Source organism: Agelaius phoeniceus, chromosome 1 (assembly GCF_051311805.1).
Source record: "Agelaius phoeniceus isolate bAgePho1 chromosome 1, bAgePho1.hap1, whole genome shotgun sequence".
Lineage (NCBI taxonomy): Eukaryota > Metazoa > Chordata > Aves > Passeriformes > Icteridae > Agelaius > Agelaius phoeniceus.
Window position 1 is genome coordinate 125,260,038 of NC_135265.1, and position 26,651 is coordinate 125,286,688.

General features: G+C 40.9%; 1 protein-coding gene across 1 annotated transcript in view; it reads right to left on the reverse strand.

Moving 5' to 3' along the window:
- Positions 1–258: 258 nt before the first annotated feature.
- ZNF704 (zinc finger protein 704) overlaps positions 259–26,651 on the reverse strand; it is an 86,711-nt gene continuing 60,318 nt past the window's right edge. Inside the window, exons 3-9 of the mRNA XM_054641840.2 lie at positions 23,673–23,776; positions 19,340–19,572; positions 15,805–15,905; positions 13,242–13,503; positions 8,527–8,631; positions 2,794–2,888; positions 259–1,178 (exon numbers count right to left, since the gene is read on the reverse strand). Coding sequence (XP_054497815.2) covers positions 1,067–1,178; positions 2,794–2,888; positions 8,527–8,631; positions 13,242–13,503; positions 15,805–15,905; positions 19,340–19,572; positions 23,673–23,776 — 1,012 coding nt within the window. The 3' untranslated portion in view covers positions 259–1,066. The remainder of the gene's footprint in view (positions 1,179–2,793; positions 2,889–8,526; positions 8,632–13,241; positions 13,504–15,804; positions 15,906–19,339; positions 19,573–23,672; positions 23,777–26,651) is intronic.

Sequence of the window (26,651 nt, forward strand, 5' to 3'; positions counted from 1 at the left end):
GAGAAAAGGGAGCAAAAGCAGAACTGCTGGGCTGGATCATTTCCCTGAATAAGGTATTACATATAATCCTAGTGGCTGCATTTACCAGTTCTTCACAGGCCTCCTGCAGCAACAGCTGTGCTGGTCCTACTGTTCATCCCCCCTTAGAAAGGGGAGAGTAATAAGAAAAGCTACTGGAGCCCCCTTATATCCTTGTGGGTTTCAATCAAGCATCACTGTATTTCTTCCCTCAGACTTCTTGTGACAGTATCTGCTGGTGACTTGCCATTGCTGCTTTTCTTCCTCTAGAGGATCAAAATCCAATTTGGTACTTAAATTACTTTGTTCCACTCCACTGGTCTGTGCCTCTTTTAAAAAACTTCCAGGAGTGCTGCTTGTCCTTCTTGCAAAATCAGCTTTGCTTTTCTCCTATAAACAATCAAATGAAAATCCCAACTCTTCCCCACATGCCCTTTTCAAAAATATAATCATGATCATTTGTATCAGGAGAATTATTTTAGCAGTCTCCAGTCTTAGTACAGCTTTTGTTGAGAAAACTGTAGCTTATATGACTCTGAAGTGTTTATTAGAAAGCTTTCAAAGAGATCTTCGTTTCAGGAAAAGAAAAATTGTTCAGTTTAGCAAATACAGACGTTCACAGCAGAAAGACTGAAATGGTTAAAAATGATCCTAGGGAGCAAGCAGCTCACAGAGTTAGCAAAATAATTAACATTTTCCTTTCTTTTACAGAAGAACACTAATAGCTGCTCTGGTTTCCACACTTACTGAGACAGATTTTGTTGTGTGGTCTTGGTTTTGCTTTTTTTTTTTTTTTTTTTTGCTCTATTGCTCCACACAGGTTTTAATTAGTGCTTCTCCTTGGCTACAAGTGCTTAAAAAAAAAAAAACCAACAAAAAACCAAAAAACCAAACCAAAACAAACAAACAAAAAAAACCACCCCAAAAAGCCAAAACCCCCAACACCACATCACTGGAGGGGAAAATGGGAAGTGATACAGTGCAGCTGCAGCAATCTGCTTCTGCTGTTGTCCTCCCCCTCCCCAAATCCTCTGCATAATTTCAATGGTTAGTCGATGAACCTTTGGCAGGCCTTCTTCCATCGGCAGGCAGTGCACCACATATCTCTGTTCTCCATCCCATAGACCTTCCGACACTTTTTCCCCTCCCCTCTAGGCTTCCTGTCAGAGAGAAAGGGAAGCTTGTTAACCAGATGCTTTTGTAGTTTTGCTTTTCACCCTAAGACCAGGACAACAAACTCAGTAGAGTGCAGGAGGCAGAGAACCCATGGCCTTTCATGGGGTTTGGGCTGGTTTCATTCCAGCTGGGAGCTGATGAAGTGACAGACACATGCATGGCTGTGACTCCATCACTCTCAGGGACCAGGCCTTCTCCTTGCCTGGCTTCCATAGCTTCTGCAGCAGCTGCTGAGCCTGCTCCTCTGCTCCTGGGATGATCCCAGGAACATATTGCCCTGACTTTAGCCAGCAACTAAACCTGGACTTAATGAATTATACTTTAGCCACATGAAGTGGCAAGCTGTAATGGGCAGCCATAGCTGTTCCACAATACAGGCCAGGCCATGTCAGACTAAAGTGCTGCAGAGCTGTGGTAAAATATTTGGAATAGCTCAGAGCAGCAGACCTTGACCACCAAGAAGTATCAGCTATGCCAAAGCAGAGAAAAGCTACCAGCTCCTAACCTTGCTGGTCCTTCCTGCAGTTTGCTCTGAGCTCATTGACTGAAAAACAACAAAGTGAGCGGGAAGTTTTAACCCTTGCTCTCACTTGCAGCACGTTCTTGTGTGCACCTTCTCTGTGGTCCTCAAAGCCAGCAAGCTGGGCAGCACCTGCTTTTAAAGCTGTAACAATTGTCCTGTTTTCCATCTTACAACCACACTCAAAAGATCACAAGTTTAGAAAATGACCCAAGTAACTGTTAAAATGGATTTTTTAATTCAACACACAGCAAGACAGCAAACCTGAGGAGCAATGCTTCACCAAGCAATCAATGTTCACTACTGCAATGCCACCTGTCCCAGAATCTTTAAATAAAGTAACTGTACCAACAGAACTGTTTAATACCTGATTTATATGTTGCAAGGCACACATGGGATTCCTTTCCTGCATACCCACATATTTTCTGATTACTGAACATGAATTCATGGGCACAAACCATGAATTGGGAAGATCCCAAGTTTGGTTTGTACCATATGCAATGATCTGAGAGTCATGAAGAAAATGAAAAGCATGAAATCTTATTTTTGCCTCATTTTAGGGTACAGTCACCTTTAGGACTGTGAGAAATAAGGAGTTTCTTTACTGTAAGAAATTTAGCACTACAGTCTGAGTTTTTAACATAACTTTTTGAAGACTTTAAAAGTAGATTCTGGTCAAATATCAGTTAAATTTAGTGGTAATGAATGCAGCTTATGTCTAGGAAGACAAGGCATAAAAAGCTTTGCCTTAATCTAATTTATTGTAAGACAGGGCTTCTTATAGTTCAATTGAAGCCAAATGCCATTCTGACTGAATGGTGATAAACATATAAGACAGTCCAGCCTTTCAGGGAAAAGTGCAAAGCCAGACAGTGCAGCCGAACTTTACCTTTGATGGTAGTGAAAAAAAAATAGGTTCTGAATGCTTACTTTGAAGAGCTCTAGCAAGAACCTGCCTGACAAGTGCAATCAGGGCTGGTGGTGGGCTTTTTCTGATCCTCTGGCCACTGACAACTTATTTACAGAATACCCTCCAGGTTGTGAGGCTGTAGTGTCAGCAGGAGCTAATGGTCCCATACCTCAAGCCAAATGCTACTCGAGGCGGTGATGAAAGAACTGTGTGGGACTGTTTCTGCTCTCCACTCCCTGCAGCACGATTATGGGTTGGTGAGACCTGTCAATACAGACAAAAAAGCTGCTTACAAAGAACATACACATATGAATGCAGTAGAAATACTTTTTCCAAGAAAATGCAAATTATGCTGCATGGTGGCAAGGATACCCAGGAAAGGTGACTATATAACATACAAACATAATTAAGTGAAAAATTAATTTAGTATTAGGTACATTACATTAACTTCTCTTTGTTTCTCTGTATTCCTAGTCATCCTTCTAGAGCAATCCAAAATACAGATCAGCATTACTGAAGGTTTTGAAAAAGACAATAAATACATCCATTCTTATTTAAAAACTCTGAATAGCTCTTATGAAAACTTTCTCCAATAAGCAAAGAAAATAACTGGAAAAATAAACTCTGTTCTGTGCTGAGATCAATACCAAAAATCTCCTATGAAATAAAGGGATTTCACTTGTTGCACCTGTCTGTCACTTGGCACTCTTTGTGGAGAGACACCCTTGGAGAAGAGAGCTTGTTGAAGAGCACTTCCAGTGGGGCCCCTCGAGGTTTAACAGGCAGGGAGCACAATGCAGCCCTTCTGATCAAAGTTGCTAACAAGATGTATCTCCTTACTCAACACAGTAAACCTTCTCAGCAGGTGTCCTCTTTGTGAATGGTTCCAAGGGAAGGGTGTAGTTTGGTCTTCTGAGACTTTCCAAAGAAGTCTCCTACATGAGCATGGGGCTTGGCAACATCATTCAAGTGATCACACGGCATAAAGCTTGGCCTTAAATGATACCTACATTATTTTACTATGGTCTCGTTTTGCTCCTGTGTGAAGGCCACAACCACTTTACATCTAAAATACCAGAAAAAAATTCTGAACACTCATTTTTTTGTTGTATATTGAATGTAGCATCTAGTGCACAGTCAGCCTCCTGCTGCCAGGAACTGCAGATATGGTCATAGTTCTCTGCACTGCTATGACTTTTCCCTCCTGCCCTTTTCAAGTTTTACAATATCTGGAAGAGAGGGAACTGACTTCACTTGAAGAGAATTACTGTATGTGCTTTGATTTTTGATACAAAGTCTATTTTAAAGCTACTACATAGTAGTAAAAAACTAATGCTTGTAATTGAGTGCACACACTCGTGTCAACTTTGCTCTTGGCTGGTAGCAGGAGAAATTTTTGATTTAACTGCGTATGTGGCTCACGCTCTGAACAAACTTAGACCATTATTGATATACAAAATATACCTGCAAAACTTGGAAGAAATTTCTTCTCTCTCTGCCAGCTCATCATGTTTTGTACATCCAAAGACCACATTAGCTCCTTTTGTTCTATCCCTCCAGAATACTAAGGGCAGCTTGTTCCCTGCTACTTTTTTCCAAATTTTTATCAACCACTTTTCTTGTTTTACCTAAGAATGACTGAAACACTGAAGACAAAATGCAAAGCAATAGCATTTTTGTAGTATTTGGCATTCACCAAACACTGTACAAGTCTTCCAGTCATTACCAGTAACCAGAGAACTCCAGTCATTGTGCTAGGGTTCAGAAATATTTTAAAAAGCAGAAATTATTCTATGTCTACCACTAGTAACTGACACTCAATATATTAGCTGCTTGTCATTGAACAGAAGAATACTTGGATGGCCTCCTGTTATAAGCAATTATCTTGCTACTTCCAAACAGAGATCAGGCTGGAGCAGTAATTACAGCATGCAGACTCCTCCCTTGCATTCTCCTGAGAGGGTCTCTGCACAATGGTTCCACAGACTGGCACACCAAGGCAGCCACACAGCACTGAAGCTGAGCTGGAGTGTATTCTGATAGGCTTTGCAGCAGGTCTAACCAATACCAGACAGCTGCTCTCTACAGGGAACACTGAGAGCAGATTAAGAGCAAGCCCTGAGAAGGCAATCCTTGCCCTTGGAGGCTTTTCATGTCTGAAGCACTGTTGAATCAGAGTGAAATAATGCTGTTTGTTTCAAGCAAGGTCCTGGAGTTTCCAGTCACAAATCCTGGGGGGGAAATTGTGGTTTGAGAGAAGATTTGTGACCTGTAAAGATCAGATTATCAAAGATCTTGCCTGTTCAACCTTTTTGGGTCTTACAGCAGGCAGATGTAAGTAAGTATCAGATGGTGGAGATCATACTGACATTCAGGAAGACTTTTACCACACACTACACAGAAGTGGAAGTACATGGTCATTATGTTAAGTCCTCCAGTACCAAGACATATGGACTTCACCATGGCACATCCCATTTGCATCATTTAATTCACTCTCCTCACACATCCCTAGGGTATGGCTGATTTAGTCTCCTAATTCAGCCTCCATTGGTAGGAAAATCAGTCTGTCCTTTCTGCTTCATGCAAAGAACAGTACCTCACAGTAACTCATAACTGTTCCAACATTCAACCTTTCACCTGCAAAGTTTTCTTGGAAAAATGTTATGAAAAAGTGTATTTCCCATCTGCCTTGGAATCTAACCTGTGCATGATTCAGAGCACAAAAGGCTTTGGAGGTTCCCCTAATTACAGAACCACAGAATAACCTGAGTTGGAAGGGACCCACAAGGATCATTGAGTCCAACTCCTGGCCCTGCACAGAACATCCCCAAGAGTCACACATGACACCATGACCAGTACCTGACAGCACTGTCCAAACACTTCTTGAACTCTGCCAGCTGCTGCTGTGACCACTTCCCTGGGGAACCTGTTCAGTGCCCAAACACCCTCTGGGGGAAGAATCTTCTTCTAATATCCAATCTAAACCTCCCCTGACACAACCTCAGGCCATTCCCTCAGGTGCTGCCCCTGGTCACCACAGAGTAGAGATCAGTACCTGCCCCTCCTCTTCCCCTCACAAGGAAGTTGCAGATTGCAATGAGGTCTCCCCTCAGTCTCCTCTTTTCCAGGATGAACAGACCAAGTTACCTTGGCCATTTCTCCTCCCTTATCACTACAAGACATCAAAATAAATGCCTGGGTTTAGATGTTGTGAACCCTCCTGAGCCTAGAGCAGCCACATACTGAGCCCAGCTGATCCAGCAGCAGGTATGGGTTGTTTTGATGTGCTCAGTTACTTGCTGATAAGTACATCCATATTCACAAAGGCCTTTCAGTGCTGCTCTGCTGAAGACTTTCTGAAAATAAGGACTTAACACAACTCCTGGTGTTTGAACACCCCAGTTCCCAGGACAGAAAGCAGAAAGTGCTCCATGTCATTGAAATTCATTGTCCACAAGAATGAAAGGGGGAAACAGTATGTGTCAAAAAATAAATGTGAAAGGAGACTATATTGAAAATATGTAGATCTATGCACTTTTTCAAATCTGTACCCAACCTTTTCCTATTCAGTAGTTTGTCCAGGCCAGAAAAGTATTCCAAAGCCATTTTAGAAAACTGCTTGCTTAAATATTAAGGGTCAGACAAAAAGTAATGGTTGGGACTTACTTTCTGAGGTTCCCTTGGGTGCTACAGATTTGTGTCTCATCTCAGGGACTGTGTATGTCACAATTGTGTGACTTTGTTATGCTGGCTCTGTCACATAGTCTGGTCTTAAATAAACCCCATCAGAGAAAGAGAAAGTCTGAATGTAGGTGAAGTACCTACACTCAGTGTAAGGGTGGGAACTGGCAGATCCCTGATTTTGTAAAGCAATTCCTAATTGACTTTGAAACAGAAGTAAAACTTTAATTTAAATACAAGTATTTAACATAAATTTGCATTTGTACCATCACTTACTGCACATAATTTTTCACTGCAGCCAAGCCTTTGTAATTCATAAATGATCACACTGATGACAAAGTAGTCAAATGTGTGCAAACCTGGAAGATTTTTTTCTTCTTATTATTTTTTTTCTTTGTTAAACAGCCTTAGAAATGTTGTTAGAGCTATAATGGCAGTTCTAACAGTTCCCTGAGCAGTTTATAATTCTGCATCACTGCTTCCCCAGGCTTTTGTATTGGGATTACCTTCAAATTGTACTTAAATCATTGCCATCTCCACCGAATTCTCAGAAAGTGATTTACCATTTCTTAAATTCTATTGAGAACTCTCCACTCTACAGCCACAGATCAGCGTTGTTGCCTGAACAAGTAAACTCAACGTGTATGTGTCTAATCCTGCCCTATTAAGTGTCTGATTTACAATGTGACTAATTGCATTTTTAGATTCCCAACACTCCTGGCACCAGTTTCTGCTACTTCACAAAAGGAGCCAGTTTCATAATTACTCCGTATCAACCCCATTGTTGGGAAATCAAATTCTCAGGGAACTCTGCGGATAGCACACTCTGTCATGGCACTCTTGTTGAAATTGCTGCCAGCATGATGTCTTTCACTGTTAGTTGTTCCTTGATGGAATTTAATAAATATTCATTGGCAGAGTGCAGTGTAATTGATTCAGTCACTTTCATTTTTATCAGCTCTGCAGGATGCCACAGCTTCTGCAGAAAATCTCCAAGATTTGCCAAAGGTTGACAGTAAGAAGCTTTGGAGATTCACTTGGTGAAGAGAAGGGAGGGAAAAACTATCTCTTATCGCCTTGTCTAATATTCACTGTCAGGAGAAAAAAGGCTATATGGTTCTTTGGATGAGCAATGTGCCTTATATAACACATTTTAAAAATTCATAAATTCATAAAGTGTAATATTAAATGAGATGTTATGATATCAAAAAGGTTTATGATTAGAGAATATCAATTTATCACGAAAACAGTGCTTTCCAATAAATGAAGATACTTTACATTAATATTTATTGCTATTAATCATAGAGAAAATTTCCCATTACTTATAAAGAGTGATTTGCATTTACTTTCAGCAGTCCCCACACCAGACACTACAAGCTGAATCCCTTGCAACTCTTCATGAAGGCTTTTCACTCCCCCCACAGTACCACACCTACACACTGTGGTGTACTATATGTTTAGAATCATTGCAACTCTGTGTTTAAGCAAATATCACATTTCTGCAGTCCTGTTGATGCCTTAGGATTTTAGCATCACTGTTCACAGAATTAGGCCTTGTATGCCAGTTGTTTTGAAGAAAGGGTCAGCATTGAATTTCCATCTAATACATCCTCATTAAAAAGCTATCAAACTGCAATATGTATTCATAACAAAATGCAATAGATACTGAACATGTTTTCTGTATAAAACAACATTTTCCTCATATTAGTAGGGGCTACATACTTGCAGCCTCCTAAAACAGGACTTTGCAGTTCATTTTATTGTTTCTTTCAGCTGCCTTTCAAAAATGCTTCACCTTCAGAGTTCATTTAGGTAACAGCCCCACTGCCTGAATCCAACTGGCCTGTTAGCATAACCGTCACCAGGCTGATTTTCCATCTAGTTTTTTAAGAAATCTCTTAGTGGCACAAAAATGAAGCACATAGTGCCAAGCTCTGCACTTACCAGAATGTTCTTTTGTAAGCATATAGTTAAAAAAATATATATACTATAGATTCAATTGCCTGTTTGTAGATACTGATGCAAAAATAACCTAACTGCACTGATAAAGAGAGTTACAAAGGTGTTAAAAACAGCTGGCAAATTCAGGCACGTGTTTAATTTGTTTCCTTTTGGTATCTGCTGTGTCACATTTAATTCCATAATTACACAGTGTGAAACAAAGCAAAAAGATCTAAAACCCCTTTTTTCTCCCCTTCTTTCCTTTTTTATGTGCACTTACTGGAATGCCGGTGAAGGTAACTGGAGGCGACTGCCAAGAGATGCTAAAGCTACTGCCATTGGGAGTGAATTTGGCTGACCCTGGAATGTTCACCGGAGGAGTGGCCTGTGTGAAAAGAAAGTATTATTCCAGCAAGAACCATTCCTCTTCCAAAGGATCTTTCATTCCTTGAAATGGTAAATATGTGAGAGATTTTCCAAGGCATAAAAAAGCTCCATGGTGACAAGCATTTTACCCTTGTGAGAGGGATAATCATGGATAAGCTAGTAAGGAAGGGACAGAGCTATATATATACACCACTGTTCCTGAACCATGTTTAGAGAAAGATGATTGCTCTCAAAAGAATCCAAAGAAAAAATTTAAGAGCTAGATCTGCTAAAAAACCAGACAAAATCAAACGGCACATACAAGTAACTTTTAAAATAATGCCAGCAAGAAGCAAAAACTACTTCACAGATGACCACTTGTTCCACAGTGATAAACAAGGCCATACTTAAACTCATGGCAGTTGTTTTACACAATTTTAGTGTGGACAGCAAGGCTTCTTGGATGGAAGCGATTAAGAGTAAGTGTTGGCCATTTCTTATTTATCAGAAAAATGTTTAGAGTCATCCCAATTAAAACAGTTTTTCCTATTAAGAACAAGGAGCTGTAAATCATCCTTTGGATTCAAAAAACAGCTCTTGAAATACTAAACTGAAGCAAGTATTTGGGCTCATTGAACTCCTATGTTCTTCCCATCTGGGCTGTAATACCTAGTGCTGCCCTGGGGTACAAGGGTGATAACCTGAGCTTAGACTGTTGAGCATTTTTCATCTTGTGTCTTTCCTTTGGTTTTCTCACTGGGTTATGAATTTCCACGAATTCTTCCCTGTCTCTTTTTTAATCCCATTTAATTTTCAGAATCATGAAATTCACAGTTGTGTAGCTACCCTGCCTAGCGGGAGCGTGAGCAGCCAACATGAACAAAGGCTCACTTTGACCCTTGAATTTCAAGCTGTCACAACAAAAAAGAACCCTCCTTGGTTTAAACTTACAAAGAATTTGCTAAAATGAGTTTTCACTTCTGCCTTTCAGTTGTCAGTACATGACAATAACACAATACACTCATTTAAGCAGTGCTTGTGTTTGGGGCTGCTGAAATTGTCTCACTGGTTCAGGAAGAGAGTGCTTCCTTGAGCCACCAGGCAGAGAGAAGTGATGAAAAACCACAACCTGATAGTCCCCATTAAAGATAGTCTTACAAGTAAACAAGGGCTGAAGCAATCCCCTACAGCCTTTCCAGGAAAAGGAAGGTGAGGCCACCAGATGCCTCTGTGTATGACAGCGATGCTCTGTGGGCTGCCAAGCTGCTGACAGCTCCAAGAAAATCCACACAGACATGCAGAGCAAACATCCACTGAGCTCCATAAAATATAAAAACCTCTCTGAAAGGTGTCAAGAACAATTTGGCAACTTCAGATGGTACCAGGAGTTGTTCAAATGTGAAGGAGTGAATGACCATAGAGCTCCAGACAGAAAGAACTGGAGAGAGGTGCGTGAGCAGTGAGGCAGCACTGCCTCTGCTCAGCATCCCACAAGGATGGCAGCTCAAACCCAGGGTCTGCTCTGCAACTTCCTCAAGTATTTGAGTAAGACCTGGAAGGGAAATCCTAGGTGCTGAAAGAGCCTGTCCGTAGTTCTTCTGTAGTTAAATTTAACAGGTACAGGCAATAGTTTTGTAAAGAAACGTGAAGTTTAAAACTGATGCAACTAGCAGTTGCTTAAAATACCATAGTGCTCAATTCCTTTTTCTTAGTGCCTAAATACCTACCTCAGACATGATCAGACTTAGATATCAATCACCTTGTTCACTTGTTTCCAGATGTGCATCTTTGCTCATCAAGCACAGTCCACTTTTTCAGGCTAACATTTTAGTCAATCTCTTCCATAAGATAAGCAACTAAAACATTACAACCAACGGAAGAATTCCTATACCCCAACTTTAATTTGCTTAGAGACCTCCATCTAATTGCCAATCAAGATATGTTAATGAATAATTTGCATTTATTTGTGCCAACATTACTCTTATATCTGAAATAGCCCATGCTCATCCTCTTTAGCTCATGCCTGTCCTTTCACTTTCTTCCCAGGCAGCAATTCCATCTTCTTCTTGTCCCTTGCTTTGCCTGAGGTATCAGTCCCAGGACTAGAGAGGCTGCCCATGTCCTCTACGTCCTCTTTCTACTTCTTCTGGTTGGAGCCTATCACATCAAATTTGGCTGACCAGAATTCTAATTTAGGATTTCAGCTGAAGTTATATGGGGGTCTTGTATAATGGCATTAAAAATCCCTCTCTCTCCCAGGTATTTCTTATCCAAGAGAGCTGACAACTATTTTTTCCCCCTTCACAGCTCTATTGTTGTTGGCTCACAGTCATTCTGTGCTTGATTAATGAACATAGGCTTCCTTCTTACATAATTTTCTAACTACTCTAGTTTATAGCAGAAAAATCTCATTAGTTCCTTAAATGCAGGACTTTGCATGTTCTGACATTTAACTGCATCCAAAACCTATTATTCTTAAGGTCACCCAGTCACGTAAGCCTGATCTGTAACTCCCTTACTGCTGATGTCTTCCAGGTTTGTTATCAGTGAAGTTTATTATAGTATTTGTGTATTACCAAAATAATTTAATGAAAGTGAGATCAGGGCCAAGAACAGCTTTTCATTTAACTTCACTAATGACATTCAAAGGCCCTTTCAAAATAACTCACTGCTGTTCTCTGTGACTTTCCAGCTCCTTCTCCTACACTAAATTTAATCTCTTGCTTAACAAATACTGCCTGTATGTTTTAAGATCAAATGCTCTCCTTGAATCCAGAGGGATTTTTCTTTTGCTTCCTGTATTGTTCCAGCATCACCTTTCTCCAGGGCTCCCCCAGTGCAGTTTGCCTCAACTGCTGTACTTTCCAGAATTTCTTCAATTATTTTTCTGAATAATTTCTCGCCCATAGGATGGGGTCAGGGAAGAGCATCAGGACTTTCCTCAGTTTCCTCATATCTTTCTCACTACAAGTAGTCTATTTGATGTTTTCCAGTCATAGAGGAAATGGCAATTAACAGATCTCTTTAGGATTCTTGTGACCAAACTTTGGGTTCTGTATTTTTCCCCCTTTTTTTTAACAGGAACCCTGTGAAGAACAATATTCAGCCTCCCTTACACAAGTTCCTCAAGCTGCTCCCAGTGAAGTAATCTCCACTTTCTCCTCTGGCTGGTGAGATCTGAATCTCCACCCTGCCTCCTGGCCCTTCTTTCAGGGCAGAAGGGATCTTGGCAGAGGATGCCACTGACCTCTACAGAAGCTGCTTCCTTTGCCAGGACAGCCTGAATGCTTGAGCAGGGACCCTGCCTCCTGCTTCCAATTAACAAGCTGTGAACAGTGGGGACTGTGTCACTCCTTGCTGATGAAATTAAGCATTGAAACCAGAGCAACCTGAAAAGCCCACGGGGCTCAGGCACTTGTAGTCTTGTGTCATGGAATACATCAATTCAAATCCAATTCAAGGATTTTAAACACTTGAATTAGGATTTCCTTGGCCAAGTGCTGTACTCAGAGGTTGCTTGCAAAAAAGGGTTGAGTGGGTCTCTGAACAGCAGGGCAGACTGTCATGACTACAAATCCCAAATGAAACAAAACTTGTCATCAGCCTAGACTTGTTGCCTCACTCTCTGAGGCAGGGCTTAAGCTACACTGAGAAGCAAGTCTTTCTCCTAGCTGGTTTCATCAGCCCCCAGGCTGGCATGCTACCTGATGCAGCTTCCACCTGCAATGCCAAGCTTCCCCCCATGCTTTTCAACAAGCACAAAAGTCTAAAACAAGCCTATGAATTCTCTACAGCCCCCTCTGACCTTTTAGTAGGTGTGCTCCAAACACACTACAAAAGTTTTATCTGCACAATGCTATATATGATAGTTATTGAATCTGATAAATTTAACAGAGTTCTACAGTGCATACACAGGTCATGGACCACACTGCTTCAAAGCCTCTATTCTTCTTTTATCTTATGGTATCCAGACCAAAACATGTCAAGTTTTAGTGCAGTTTTATAATTAATACTTTCTGTCAAAACTTAGCTGGAATGTTCTAGGACAGCAGTTTTTGCCATTTGGAAAGCATCACCTCCAAAAATAGGAAGGTACCATATTTGTTTTTTCATTCTTCCTGCTCTACTTTACAACTGCAAACTGACATCTTACACTGTACAAAAACAGGAAATGAATTGTTCCTGGCATCCTTGAAATCAGTCTTACACTTGTTGACTCTTCAAGCAGAGCTTGTAGTTACTCAATAAAAACAAAGCTGAAATGAAGACTCTGGGAGGGATTCAGCTGACTGGATGGGAATTTTTACAATGCAGGAAACCCCATCTGAGTACATCACCCAGGGTTCTCCTTATGGTCAGTGAAAATTGAACTGATGTAGGGCAGTGAGATACACAGATCAACTCTTCTCAACCTGAAGTATGCACCTATGTGTGGCCAAAACCAGCTGTGGCAGGCACATAAACAAACAACAAAGAGCTCAGAAGAATGCATCTCAGTTTAAATAAAAAAAATGCCTTTGACTGCTCTGAAAACCTTTCAGCCCATGAAAAGCCAAACACTGTGCTGTGACATTTCTTTCCACATGAGTGAGATAAGTGTAACCCTGGAGCTGACAGCACTGGTGTTACCTGGTAAGCATGGTCCGTGTGTACGAGGTAGAGGTTGGTAGGAGCTGAGCGGCTCAGAGGTGTCATCACTTTAGTCTCGCTTTTGGCACAGGAAGTTTCAGGACGGATTGTGTCTTGGGTGGGAAAGGAAGGAGGAGATGCTAAAGATGGAGACACTGGGGAAAGACTGCTTAAGCCATCAGCTACTGAGTCCGTGTTGAGCCTGATTTCTGTATAGTAAAAATCCTCCTCTCCATCACTGTAGTCAGACTCTCCTACACGTCTGTATCGAGAGAAAGAAGTAAGAATTGATTGAATATATATGAATATATTCATATTGTCAATAAATTAATATTTGCAGTTTCAACCCTTCCTACTTTTTCTGCATTCTGACTGCAGGTAAGGGGAAGAGGAAAATAATCTAATCTGAAGGGAAAAGAAGTAGGAATTACATTTTTCCCCTTTATGTGTTATTCTTGACCAATTCTTTCACCTTGGAGTAGATGTTTGACTCTCTGAGATCAAGTATCAGTTTCTCATCTGCAACTATTGTAAAGTTAACAAGAATCTCAATGCACTCTGTCTTTGAAAGTCACAGCAAAGATAACAGACACAGGCAAAGTATACTTCACTCATGTTCCAGCAAACAATATGCAATTGTATCAGAAGTTACTTAATTATACAAAATATACTTATGGCTGCCATTCACTGTAACTTTCTGTAACATAGCAGAAAAATTTGCTAGACAACAGTCTCACCATACAACTCACTCAGACACAAAGAAAGCACTCATATAGGCTGGCTTGCCACAGCCAGGACTTTCTAGTTCTGCTCTCCAGAGGCAGACTTATTAAAGGAGGGCATGTAGGAGGTTTAATTGCCTTGAAGTTTCATCTGATGTGCATTTGAGCACAAGTGCCAACAGTGAACAACCCACTCAAAGCAGTAGCTCCCAGTAGACTACACGTTATCTTGAAGTCCAAACCAGAAGGTGCTGAGAGAAAACACGTCCAGCAGGTTTGAAAGGCTCTGTCAGAGGTACCATCCATAAGAATGCAGCCAGTCACTCACCAAAACTACTCTTTCCAGAAAAGCTTCTAGCTCCAGCAAATTCCAGAAAGGTTTTGCTGTTTGTTTCTGCCTCTCCCACACCACAAAGAGGATGTCCCCATAATATAAAGCACAAATTAACATTCCTCACTGCATTTTGAGAGAGATTTTCTGTTTCCCACCCACAGCCTTACTCTTAAGCCCAATGGTAATTGTTGACTCTTCAAGACCATCCTGAGCTCCAGATCTTTCTTGTGGTGGCTTTAATTTTTAAGCTGTGGGTAACACAGATCTACAGAACAGAGATGTATTTTCACCTAACAGGTGAAGACCATGAGTCCCAAATGTAATTATAAATGAGACAGGTACATCACTCAGTGAATTACATGGGAGAGTTCAGCTGCAAACTACAGCTCTGAAATAAACTTGTCTCCTAAAAGATCAATTTGCTTTTGCTTCTAGTCCAAGTAACATACATGTGTTTTCTGGTTTTGTCTGGCCTGGAGTTAACTTTTTTCCAAGTAGCTGGCCCAGAGATGTCTTTTGGATCTAGGATGAGAAGATTGTTGATACCACACTGATGTTTTAGTTGATGCTGAGCAGTGCTTACTCTAAATCAAGAACTTTTCTGTTTCCCATGCTCTGGCACTGAGCAGGGGCATCAGAGGCTAGAAGGAAGCACGGCCAGGACAAAGGGATATTCCATACCATGGGATGTCATGTCCAGTAAATACCCTTGAAGGAGCTAGCTGGGAGGTGCTGATCACTGCTTGGGGACAGGCTGGGCATTGGTCAGCAGGTGGTGAGAAACTGTAATCACTGTAAACTGTGCATCACTCATTTCTCTTCAGTTTTGTTTCTCTGTCTCTCCCCTTTCCTTAGAAGTATTAGAGTCATTAGTATAACTGTTATTATTATCATCAGTGTTTTGTTTTGTTTAAGCCATTAAACTGTTCTTGTCTCAACCCATGAGATTTACTCTTTATTCCTTTGATTCTTCCAGGGAAGGAAGGGGATAGTGAGTGAACAGCTTTGTGATACTTTAAACCATTGACAACATGCAGCTCGGTTTCCTTTTATTTTCAGGTTTCTTATGTGGTTTGTGGTTTTGGTGTGGCTTTTGGCATTAATTCAACTCAGAACTGGCACAAGCACCTGACCTTATGTGAAACAAAGCTGGAAAGTATTCATGCAATACCTTGAACCTGTCTGCTACAGAGTGTCATCCCAGACATGATGTGCAGACAGCACATATGATGTAATGGCACTGAGCTGTGCATCTGACAGGGAAGTGCAGTGTAACCTCGAGCTCCATTTGACCTAGCAAAGCTGACAGAATTTCAGGAAAGAAAGTGCCTTGCTGTTGGAATAAGTGCTCATTCACCTTGATGCACTATTCCACAATTTCCTCAGAAACACAGGGATATGAGACAGAGAAGCCAAGGGCAATCTAGTCCCCTAGTTCATCTGTCCAGCCAAGGGCAATTGCTCCTCTTTTATACCAAATCCTTTAGACCCAAAAAGACTCTCTTACCCAAGGTGAATGGTCCGTATGTGTTTCTGAATCCCTGCAGCTGTGCTCAGTACCTTCCCACAGTTTTTCCATAGGCATTTGAACATCACCTTCATGGAGTTCTGAAAATTATGAGTAAAGCAACATTAGTTGTATGGAAGTTGTACAGATATTAGGAAAAGTTTCTTCCCTGAAAGGGTTGTCAAGCACTGGCACAGGTTGCCCAGAGAAATGGCTGAGTCACCAACCCTTGAGGTATTTAAAGGACTTGTAGATGTGCTGCCTGGGGACATGGTTTAGTGCTGGACTTGGCAGTGCTGGGTTCAGGGCTGAGAATTTCTGTGACTCTGTAATTCTGGGAAGGTAGAAAAAACCCCAAACTACCCAAACCAGATAAACAGTTACAAAACCCTGTAAAGACTCAGAGCCTTTGACTCCAAATTCATAATGACCTAATAGTCTCTTATCAAATGTGTCACCCTACTGAATTCAAGAGAATCCAGTGAAAAGCTGCAGTAGCAGCTTGTGACAAAATTTTACTTCTCTCTGTTTATTGGCAACACTTTTCCATTTTTAAGTTTCAGGTCCTCCACTAAGGGAGGTAGATGATATAAAAACTTCCTATACTTTATAAAAAAAACCCTGATGACGATTTTTCACTTAATCCAAGGCACCTTCTTAAATTAAGGTCTTTCCAAAGCTCTTGTAAATGTTTCTGCTCATGGTATTTGCAGCACAAAAAAATATTGTGCTAGAAAAACATAGCTTCTGTTACGTCCATATTTGCCATGAGCTGGCACAACCTGCTTTTGTTTCACTCAGAAGCTGCTGTGGACTTTATCCAGACAAGAGAATGAGAAGTTATCAGTCTGTGTTCAATATTTTAAAAATACAGATATAATCTCATTTAAATATTCTTTTTATATTCTTTAATATAACTTAATTGATCCCCACTGAGTTATCATTGATTTAGAGCACACCCAACAAGGCTATCACTAGGCCAATCTTCAACATTTTGAAGACTCAGGAGACAAGTAGGCTTAAAACAACACAGCTGTAACAAACCCTAGAGATATTTAAAAGCTATTTTTACCTCAAAAATCAAAATACTGTATTACAATTCTATAATTTCTGTTACATATAAGATTAAATTAATATATTCATATAAAACTAAATTTTAAAAAAGGGGGAGAACAAGAACATCCTTAGGGTTAAGTACATTTCACTGTGCCTTGAACAAAAGCTGACTTGGTGCTTCCTTCAATTTGGACCCTTTGTAACTGCATGCCAGTAGATGGTTTCAGCATTTGTTAGAAAGATGATGATTAGAATATAACTTAAAAAATAATCTCAGTGGATGGGCTTTTTAAAATACAAGTTGATTGCAGTAACATGTTGTCACAGTTCCCTGCAGTCTAACATCCCCTGTTTTAAAGTATGAATGCTTAAGGCTTTGAGATTTGAGGTACCTGATCATACTGGTTGTACAAAAACTTCTGTTTGGAATAAATTGCACATAAATTGCCCATTTTTTATTTGATAATACAACTATCAGTCAAACAGAGAGAGAACTCTTTCTTTTCTCAAATTAAATATAATCTATCTAGCAATTCTGATTCATACTTTTCTTATTTCCATAATACAATACTAAATACTATTATCAGCTCAAAACCACACAACCAACAACCAAATATGTCAAAAAGATGAAGGCCATGTTTATAACTGATATCCTAGAAATTCCAATATGACATCATAAACACCATACACATCTTTATGAGCACAGAATGGTTTAACATCCATCCCCAGTTTGATGATAAAATCTGCGGTTTTTGGATTTATTGTCACTGGTAGGAGTTTGCAAAAACCCACATGCTTTTAACATAATCAAGTGAAAGCTCACTTAGTAGAAATAAAGAATATGCTTACATTTCTTCCATTTCCTTTCCAAAAATTACCTATTCAGGTTTAATGTTTTATTTAAGAAAATAATGGAACATAAATGGTTTGGTGAGGAATAACTACCTTAGAGGAAACTTTGAAGCAAATAGTAAGGTTACCAATCACTCTATTTCCAGGTTTACTCCTTCTGACTTTTGCAGCCCTGAAGAAGAAATAACCTGAACATTTTTGTTTCAGCTTCTAAAGGTGCTAATATGTACTCAGATCAAGTACCACCTGGAACCAGAATGAAGAAAAAACCTGCAGGAAAGCAAGTTCATTTATAAAACTAAGTTTGTCATGGAATGTTACTGTTTATCTAAATAAAACATTTGCCAAATAAAGCCAGATCCTTATGAACCAGAGCAGATAGTGTAATAGACCTATGGTGAGTGCATAAATAGAAATATTTGAAAGTAACTTAGAAAACAATAAAGATGGCAGCTGCAAACCCATCTGTCTCATCACAGCTGAGCAGTAAGAGTGGGGCTAATAAGATGAAGGTTAACTGAGAAGTAAAAGGCAAACCAGGACATTTTTGCACTCCTACTCCTCCTGCCCCACACCCCCCCCCCCAAATTGTCTCTCTGTTTAATGCAACGCTCAGCTCCAACTTCTAATTTATTATAACAAAGGTGTCCTCCAAAATATATTTTTTCCTTCTTAGTAAGATGCACAAACATTTTCAACCCTTTCCTATGAACAAGGGAACAATTGCATGGGTCAGCAAATAAGCAGCTTCTGGAGCAAGAGGATAATCTGAACAGGTTTAAACTATCATTAAAACTTCTTCCTGCTGGTGATGAAGCAATTAACTGTCACAGACTGAGCCAGAAACAAATTCACTAAGGGAAAAAATTCTCTGTTTTTTCTCCTTACAAAAGGCCTTTTACATCTTGCTATGTAAAATCTATCCTGCTGTGTTGGGAGGGAAGGAAACTTGGATTAGTGCCATCTCTTTGTTTTCTTTTTCTTCCAGAGAAGCTTGCTGGCTAGCAATGGTGCTTTTTTGGGGTTAGTTTTGGACCTTTTTTTTAATGTCATGTTTTATTTAGCTTGCTTTTGCACTCCAACTGAGGATAAATTTGGCTAATGCTAATACTATACCAAAAGCCATCGGGTTTGAGCTTTCTCTCTCCATTTTCACTCCATATGTTTGCACAGAGAAACCTTCACAGTATTAAGGTATCTGACACACTGTCAGACAAACAGCACTTTCAGGGAACAAGGAGTATTAAGGCCATAGTCAGTTTTTGTGATGACATGTAAAGGCTGCCTGTTGCATCCTGAACACAGAGAATTTGTCAAAGTAGGACAGAAAACCCTTGAATGGCCAGAGGCAACACCTTCTGGAAATCCCTCTAGTGTTTTCTGAGCAGGAGGCTCTGTAGCACCTCACCATCTGGCAGGAAATATGTGGTGCTGAAGGCAGCATGTATGTGCAGGAGGTGACCACGTTGAATGAGACACAGTGACTACATGAAGTCCCTATGTTAAATGCATGCCAAGGGAGGATACACAAGCAGAGCTATTTGGATGACCTGTTCCTCTCTCACAACAAAATAAACCTACCAACATCCTATCTACCCATGGATGTGGAATTTAACATAAGGCTAACCTTTCTCTTCCTAGGAATGGGTTCATCAAAGAGAAGGTTGCTTGTTTCCCCTTCATCAATACCATCATCTGCCTGGGAAGGCGTCCGAAAAGCTTTGAAGCTGTCAGCTGACAGAGGTGGAGATGGGGTGGATGGGTTGGACTGGTCACTGGGAGCGTTCCAGCTCCAGTATCCACTGCTGCTGGTGCTAGAAGGCACAAATCCTCCTTCTTTCCAAGATCCATTCAGGGATTCTGTCAAGAACAACAAAAGCTATTATCACAACCGTATCATTGTGAGAGAGCTAAGGAGCTCTTTTTTCTAAGGTTTAGATGCCATGTTGGTAATTAAATGCAAATTCAGTAAAGGAATGTGAAAGCATTGGATGTAGAGAGGACAACCATATCTAACCCACTGCACACGAATTAAATTCCACATTTGATTTTTATTTAAAACAAAAAAACAAAAGCAGCAAAGTATTTTTCTAAAAAGAAATGTTGCATTTGAAAAGATAACCTGTTCTGAAGCATAAACAGTGATAAACCATCATATATTGCATGCATGATTTAAGGAAAACATTTAAATTGACCTTTAAATTGACCTCTATGATTCTAAATACATCCTCAACTTTCAACAGGAACACAGAACTCTGGTGTGGCACCAAAGCAAGCTCCAAGCCACCATACTGCCAACAGGAGATCCCCTGGGAAGGGGACACACACTCTGAGCCCCAAAACATTAAGCAGATCCACAAAAACATGACCATTGTCCCAGTACTAAAACACCAAAGAAAACCATAGTTACACTCTGTTCTTACAATCTCTCAATACACCTGCCTCTGCCCAATCTGAGCCTCCACACGAGGTGGGGTATGTATCCCTTGGGATCCACAGCTGTGCAGGCATCTGCACATCTCAGAAGTGACCACACAGACACTGGATCACCTGCACACCCACTGCAGGAACTGCCTCCTCAGTGCTGCAGCTCCCCATCCCTTACAGGCTAAGAAGACACTGGAACTAACACTAACACTCTGCATGCAGCACCATGGCTGGGAGCACCAGCACTGCCTGTGCAGCCTGAGGCACAGCTCGAGCAATGCTTCATTCACATGCAGAGATCCTCAGGCTTTAGATGCTGGCATGTCACCCTCACTGTCCCTAAAGGGCTGCTGGCAGCAGAGAGCATGCAGGTCACCTAACCCATGGCCCAAGCACACCCAGGGTGCAGCCACAGGCAGCTCTGCCAGAGCCCTCAGGTTCTCACAGGGCTTGGGCAAATGAGCAGGGACTGTTTAGGTGCAGCTTCTCCCTAACTCAGGCACTGGAAGCTCTTCCCAATCACACCGTGGGTGCCTGAGTATTGTGCAACACCTGACTTTGGAACTGGCAAGCAAGTAACATCTTAGCTGTTCATGAAACAGTATTTAAGTGTGAGACAAGTCCTTTCAAGCCGGTGCCTGTCTTTAAAAGATCTGCAGAAGTCACTCCGTCATTCCTTCTCAATTTCTTACAGATAAATTTAACTAATAATATTGGCAAGAAAGTGAGTTATCAAAAGCTTACCCCCAAACCAGTGATTTTTTTTTTTTTCTCCTAATTGAGTTGGTTTTGGACAAAATCCTTAATGACTAACATCAGCTGCTCAAAAAACCAGAACACAGTGCCCCCTTGAGTAGGCAGCTGCTCCAGTAGTACTGATTTACTGATCAGGACCACACAGCATAAATGGAATTGATCCTCTCCCTCCAGCCTGACCAATTCTTCTTTGGAAAAGGACAAACATACATGTTCTGGCAGCTCTGAAGCTAACATGAAAATGTCATGTTTTGTCTCATGATTACAACCTTCATGTGACTGTAATGAAAGTGGGTTTTGTTTCTTTTATATATTTGGTACTTCAGTCTTGTGCCAAAGCCAAAAATTGCATCTGGTATCAACTTGTGACCTTAGCATAGCTTAAAATTTTCATGTCTTCAGAAAAACACAGGAACACTCTTTCAACTACTTTCTGAAACAGTTATGGTGCTACTTGTATTCTCAGTGTGTACAGTTCTCCTCACCTTGCTGAGAAAGAGATGTAAATCAAGAGCATTTTTTAAGTAGCTTGGAAAATACTGAATGAGGTTAACAACAGGAAAAAACCAAACACTGGTTCTCATTCATACTAACAAATCTGTTAATGTAAAGAAGTTTAATATATAAATAAATGCAACTTACTCTTATTTTGGGGCTCTTTTCACACTGCTGGAGTTGCGTGAAAGAGAACCAGACCAAATATTATTCAACTGCAGAGAAACAAGGGCCAAACTCTGATCCAGTTTACATGGGTGATCATTCCCAGGAATTCCAGCATGGATCTGACTTTAATATTAACGCTAATGTAATTTTATTTTTTACTTCTAGGCAAAATTCCATTTGTTTTAACAAATGGTCCTTTAATTATACTGCTACTTATTGCCCTTTTTTGGAAAAGCGTGTAGAAAAAACTAATCACTAATACATTTGTTGCTTGTATTACTAGGATCAGAGCCTAGCCTTGCAAGACCAAATAAGCTTTAAATTATCCAGTCTTTATACTTCTATTCAAGTCTTTAGTAGGCCTTGACTAAGGCAAAACTAAGATATTCAGGGAGAAGGTGCCCAAAACCAGCTTCAAAATCTTGTCTGTAGCTATTGAAAACATGTGAACTACACTTTCAGGCTAGTCTTCCCAGATTTTGGGAAACAAGCAGACAAGCTAAATGAAGAAATATCAAAGAGCACTCAGACTATGCTGAGAAATATCAAAGGCAGTTAAACAGCCACCATTTGCTATTAGCAATTCAAAAGGGCTTGTTTGGAAGATCTTGCCAATCGACAGCTGCAGCTAATGTGCACTGCTGCTCCTGACAAGTGTCACCTGCTCAGCCTAAGGTGGCAGATACTGCTTCACCCACAGCAGAGCAGCTCCCCAGGACAGGGATGCAGCAGGGCACATGTGTATGCCTTGGCCACACCAAATCCCTGCTTGCCACATCAAGCACAGATCCATCTTCAGCTGTGGTTTTGTCTGTGAGCTGAGCAGCTGGAGAGCAGGTGTGCTTTTACCCTTCTGCTGGCATTTCCCAGGGGCTGGCAACATCCTGTCCTGAGGTGTGACTGTCACAGGGATGTCACTGCCTGAGGTTTCCCAGGGCTCCTCAGAGCAGTGGCACTCCAATAAACACTTCTGGCTTTCAACACTGGAAAGCACATGAACAAAGGCCATGGGTGTTCACGGCCAGAATTCCAACTAAATGGATAAAACTTACATTTTCTGAAAATAAATGGAAAAAACACAGCACTGACATTTGCTATGAATTCCTTTAAGAACATCATACTGTGGATCATGCCTGTTTCCACGAAGAAAAGCAAGTATTTCTCAATCTTCCAATGACTGACAGTAGGAGAGGATCTAGTGGTTTTTTAGCAGTAACAAGTGATTAAGAAAACTCAGTCATACAAACAATGCTGAGGTACCTTAACAAGGGTATCCTAATTCAATAATTCCTTAAAATAAAACACTCCTAAAAATTTGTATTTTGTAATAAATGTAATAAAAATTGTAACTCCAGTCAATCTTGCATAGATCAATTATATTTCATAATCGATCTCCTCATTACCTGAAACTTTTTACATTTTTTGAAATTTGGGTGTCTTCTGCTATACCATGAATGAAATAGTCTTTACAGGAATTATAGATTTGATGGAAGACCATCAGAGAGTTACACAGAGCACAGGAACTGGAGGTGCAGAGAAGCAGACTGCTTGCTGTGCAGATTGCTACTGCACAGCCTCTCAGCCAAGAGATCTGGAAGTTCTTTGCCTTATTGTGGCTTTGGGTAAAATCTGATCTCATTTCCATGGAGTGGATGACAAGAACAACTGCTCTCATGTTTCCTGGATATGGCAACTCAGGACATGGTTTAGAAGTGAACATGGTGGTGGTGCCAGGTTGATGGTTGGACTTGGTGATCTTAGAGGTCTTTCCCAATCCTAACCATTCTACAATTCTAGGACTGTAAGTGTGCAAATGCAAACAAACTCTTTGAAAAATTAAGTGTTTCAGAGGCATCAAGAGACTTTTTGAAGTGCTCATATCCCATTTATGGAATGGGCATCTCCCATTTCATAAACCAGAGCTGCTCTACAGTTAAAGAAAATGTTTCTTTTCATTTCTGCCAGTGCTGCACCAGACTTGGACTAGGTTGGAGCAAAGCTCAGTATGATCCCCAACATAGCAGAAGCCAGCCACTCACCATTTGCTCTCCACCATGGGCACAGCTCCTGGGAACAAGCCCCCCTTCCCGCAGCCCCGGGCTCCAAAGGCTTACCGTTGGGTCGGACAGGAGGGCTGCGGACCAAAGGGCTGGTGGATAAACTGGTGAGTACCATGGCTGCTGTTACTTTATCCATGTCCAGTTCTTCCAAAGATTTCCTGAAACACAGTGAGTGGGAGGCAGGAAACACATCAACAAAAATTTAACTCTTTTTTAGTGTTTTTTTTTTTTTTAAATACCAGCCCAAATCCTAAGCCAGCACAGCACAGTAACAAAACAAGCCACTGCACAGAGTTCTCCAAACCTTGGTTTTCTGGCAACCTGAGCATATCAAGAGGCTTCTATAAGCAAACTAACTCAGTGTTAGCAGGAAAAGAAGTAGGAAAAGAGAATACATCTTTGTATAAAATTTTCAGGATTACTGTGACTCTCTAACTTTGACTTTGTTCCTTTTTTATTTTTCAGAATTTCAGCTATTCATATTCTTAGAGTGAAGTGTGTTCTTAAGGTGGTTTTCTTGGATGAAGACAGAGATGCAAATTGGGTGAGATTACTAGCAACATTATCAACATACATTAGTCTCTGTAGGGTAAAGAAAAACTGTGAACTGGAACTAAGGGATGTGAGTTCATTGCTTCTGCTTAACTACTAACATTCCCATGCTCTCTGCAAAAGATTGATCCTAAATTTTTCCTGGTCAGATCAAAAACCAAATATTTTAAGAAATTAGGAAACTGGCATAAAAATGGTGCAGGAAGGGTAGGAGGGTAGGGGAGAGAACGGGAGAGAGGGAGAAGAAGAGAGGGAGAGAGGGAGAGGAGGTTGTTTTGCAGGTGTGATGGGTGCCTAAACCAGCATGATGGCACAGGGGCCCCACTGCTGCCTCAGCCTGGTCTCCATGGGAACCTGTGTAAGTCAGAAGAAAGGACATGGAGAAGGAGTAGTAAGGGAAAGGAGAGCAGCCAGCTTTTCAGGGAAAGGAAGAGAAGATTTGGACAATGGTAAATGCCACCAGGAACCAGGATACAGTGATCCATTGCTCAAGGAGTCATGGGGGGTTTTTTAAGCAAGGAAGGAAATTTTTTTTTTGTCTGTAAAAATTATGTTCTGTCTTTTTTACCCAAGAGTAACTCTCTCACAATGTAAAATTTCTGAGAAGTCAATGCACCAAAATAAAACTACCAATCCCACTATATTAGCAGACTTTTGCTTTCCACCCTTGTGGGCTGGAAATCCTTGTGGGATTTCCACCTTGTGGGTGGAATCAAAACAGACAATTTTTTGAAAACGTTTGCTTTCAAACATATGACTGATCATCCAAAATCATCTTCTCAATTCCTAGAGATCAAGTTAATTTTGTTCTTACAAAAGGACACTTCCCCCCCAGCCCATATTCTGCTTTCTGGGTCTCTGGAGATATCTCTGTGCCTTGTCAGGAGCTCTACTGAGCAGATCAGGCTGAGTCTAATTTAAAGCCCAAGATAATAAGTGGCCAGTACCTGCTGTTTCCCATCAACTGTTGGTCAGTAAGTCACCAAGAGGAACAGGATGTGCTGGGTGCACTCCCTTTTCTGGAATCCTATCTCACCCATCAGGTGGAAGATTCATTAACTGGAAACTATACTACAGTGAAAGGCTCTTGGTATTTTAGTGAGCAAACTTTGACCTTGCCCATGAAAAGGTTCACAGCTGCTTTCTGGCTGATGCAAGGACACACACAGATGCTGATGAACACTCTCCCACGCCGCACAACAGCTTAACTCTCACAACTGTCTTTTGCAACACATCAGTGCCTGGAGCTGAACCACTGATGATGGTTCCTGCTACATTCTGATTATATCTGTAGAAACCCTTCTTTCCTCCAGCCAAGGCTTCTGCAAAGAGCACAGCAGCCATATGGTCATCATCAAATATTGGAAAGGTCTTGGAATGTCTGCTATAATCAGCTGAATTCTTAATCTGTCACCCATTAGCTCCTCATGCCTGCAGAGGACTGTTTCACTCAGAATGCCAAATTCCTCTGGGCTCAGAAGACCCTTCCTCAGGGCTGACATGGAGATGCTACACTTTCTCAAGACCAACACTGCCAGATGATTTTCCAGTTGCCTAATATCCCAGTATGAAAATCTAGTTTCTGAGAAGGCTTCACCTGCTCTGTAGCCCATTCCTGCCAGACTACACCAACTGTCCCTGTGACTATCCAGCTGTGAATGAATCATTACTATCTGCATTTCTGCAACATACAAGGACAAAATGAGCAAAAGTTCCTGATAAGATGGAGAAGCTGATCCCTAGTGTTTGCAATCAGCCTTCCAACAAAGCTCTTCTGTCTGTGTGGCAACAGGACTAACATGTTCCCATCCAGGCCTCTCCAGGATTGCAAAATCATACTACAGCAGTTGCTGCAAGTGTCTGCCAAGTTGGAGTCAAGATGTCAGAGTCTAGACCCGGAGCTAATCACAAAGTTTCCCCAAGCAGTTTATAACTACCTTCTAGTTATTTTGATTTTTTTTTTTGTCCCCTCTACAATGATAATCACTGCTGTTCTGAAAATCCAGCCCTTGCTCCAAATAATTTTACAATGTCCCAAAATTGTCAGCACTGGCATCTGTACTTAAAGGGGAAATTTTCACAAGCAGGCAAAGACTAGGAATAGTCATGGGAATCCTTGCCATTTCCAGCCATGCTAAACTACACTCTTGCAATTACTGGAATCCTTTTTTCTTCCTGATCCAATTTACCAGGATAGCAGCCCAAATGAACTTTGGGCTTTCTCTTTGCCCATTCTGAATGACAGTCATTTTTACTATTTACTGCTCCTCAACTGCATCCAGCAAGCAAGAACACTCTGCTCATACTTCCCAGCCACAAGAATTTTAGCATCTACAAGTGTTGGCTTATGTGACTCTGTTCCATTTTTACAGTTTGGCTCATAGATGTAAACACACATATTTCATAAATCATTCAGCCAGTACTGCAGCAGCAGCCTTTGAGATATAGGCAAGGCATAAAACTGAAGACAGCAACCACTAA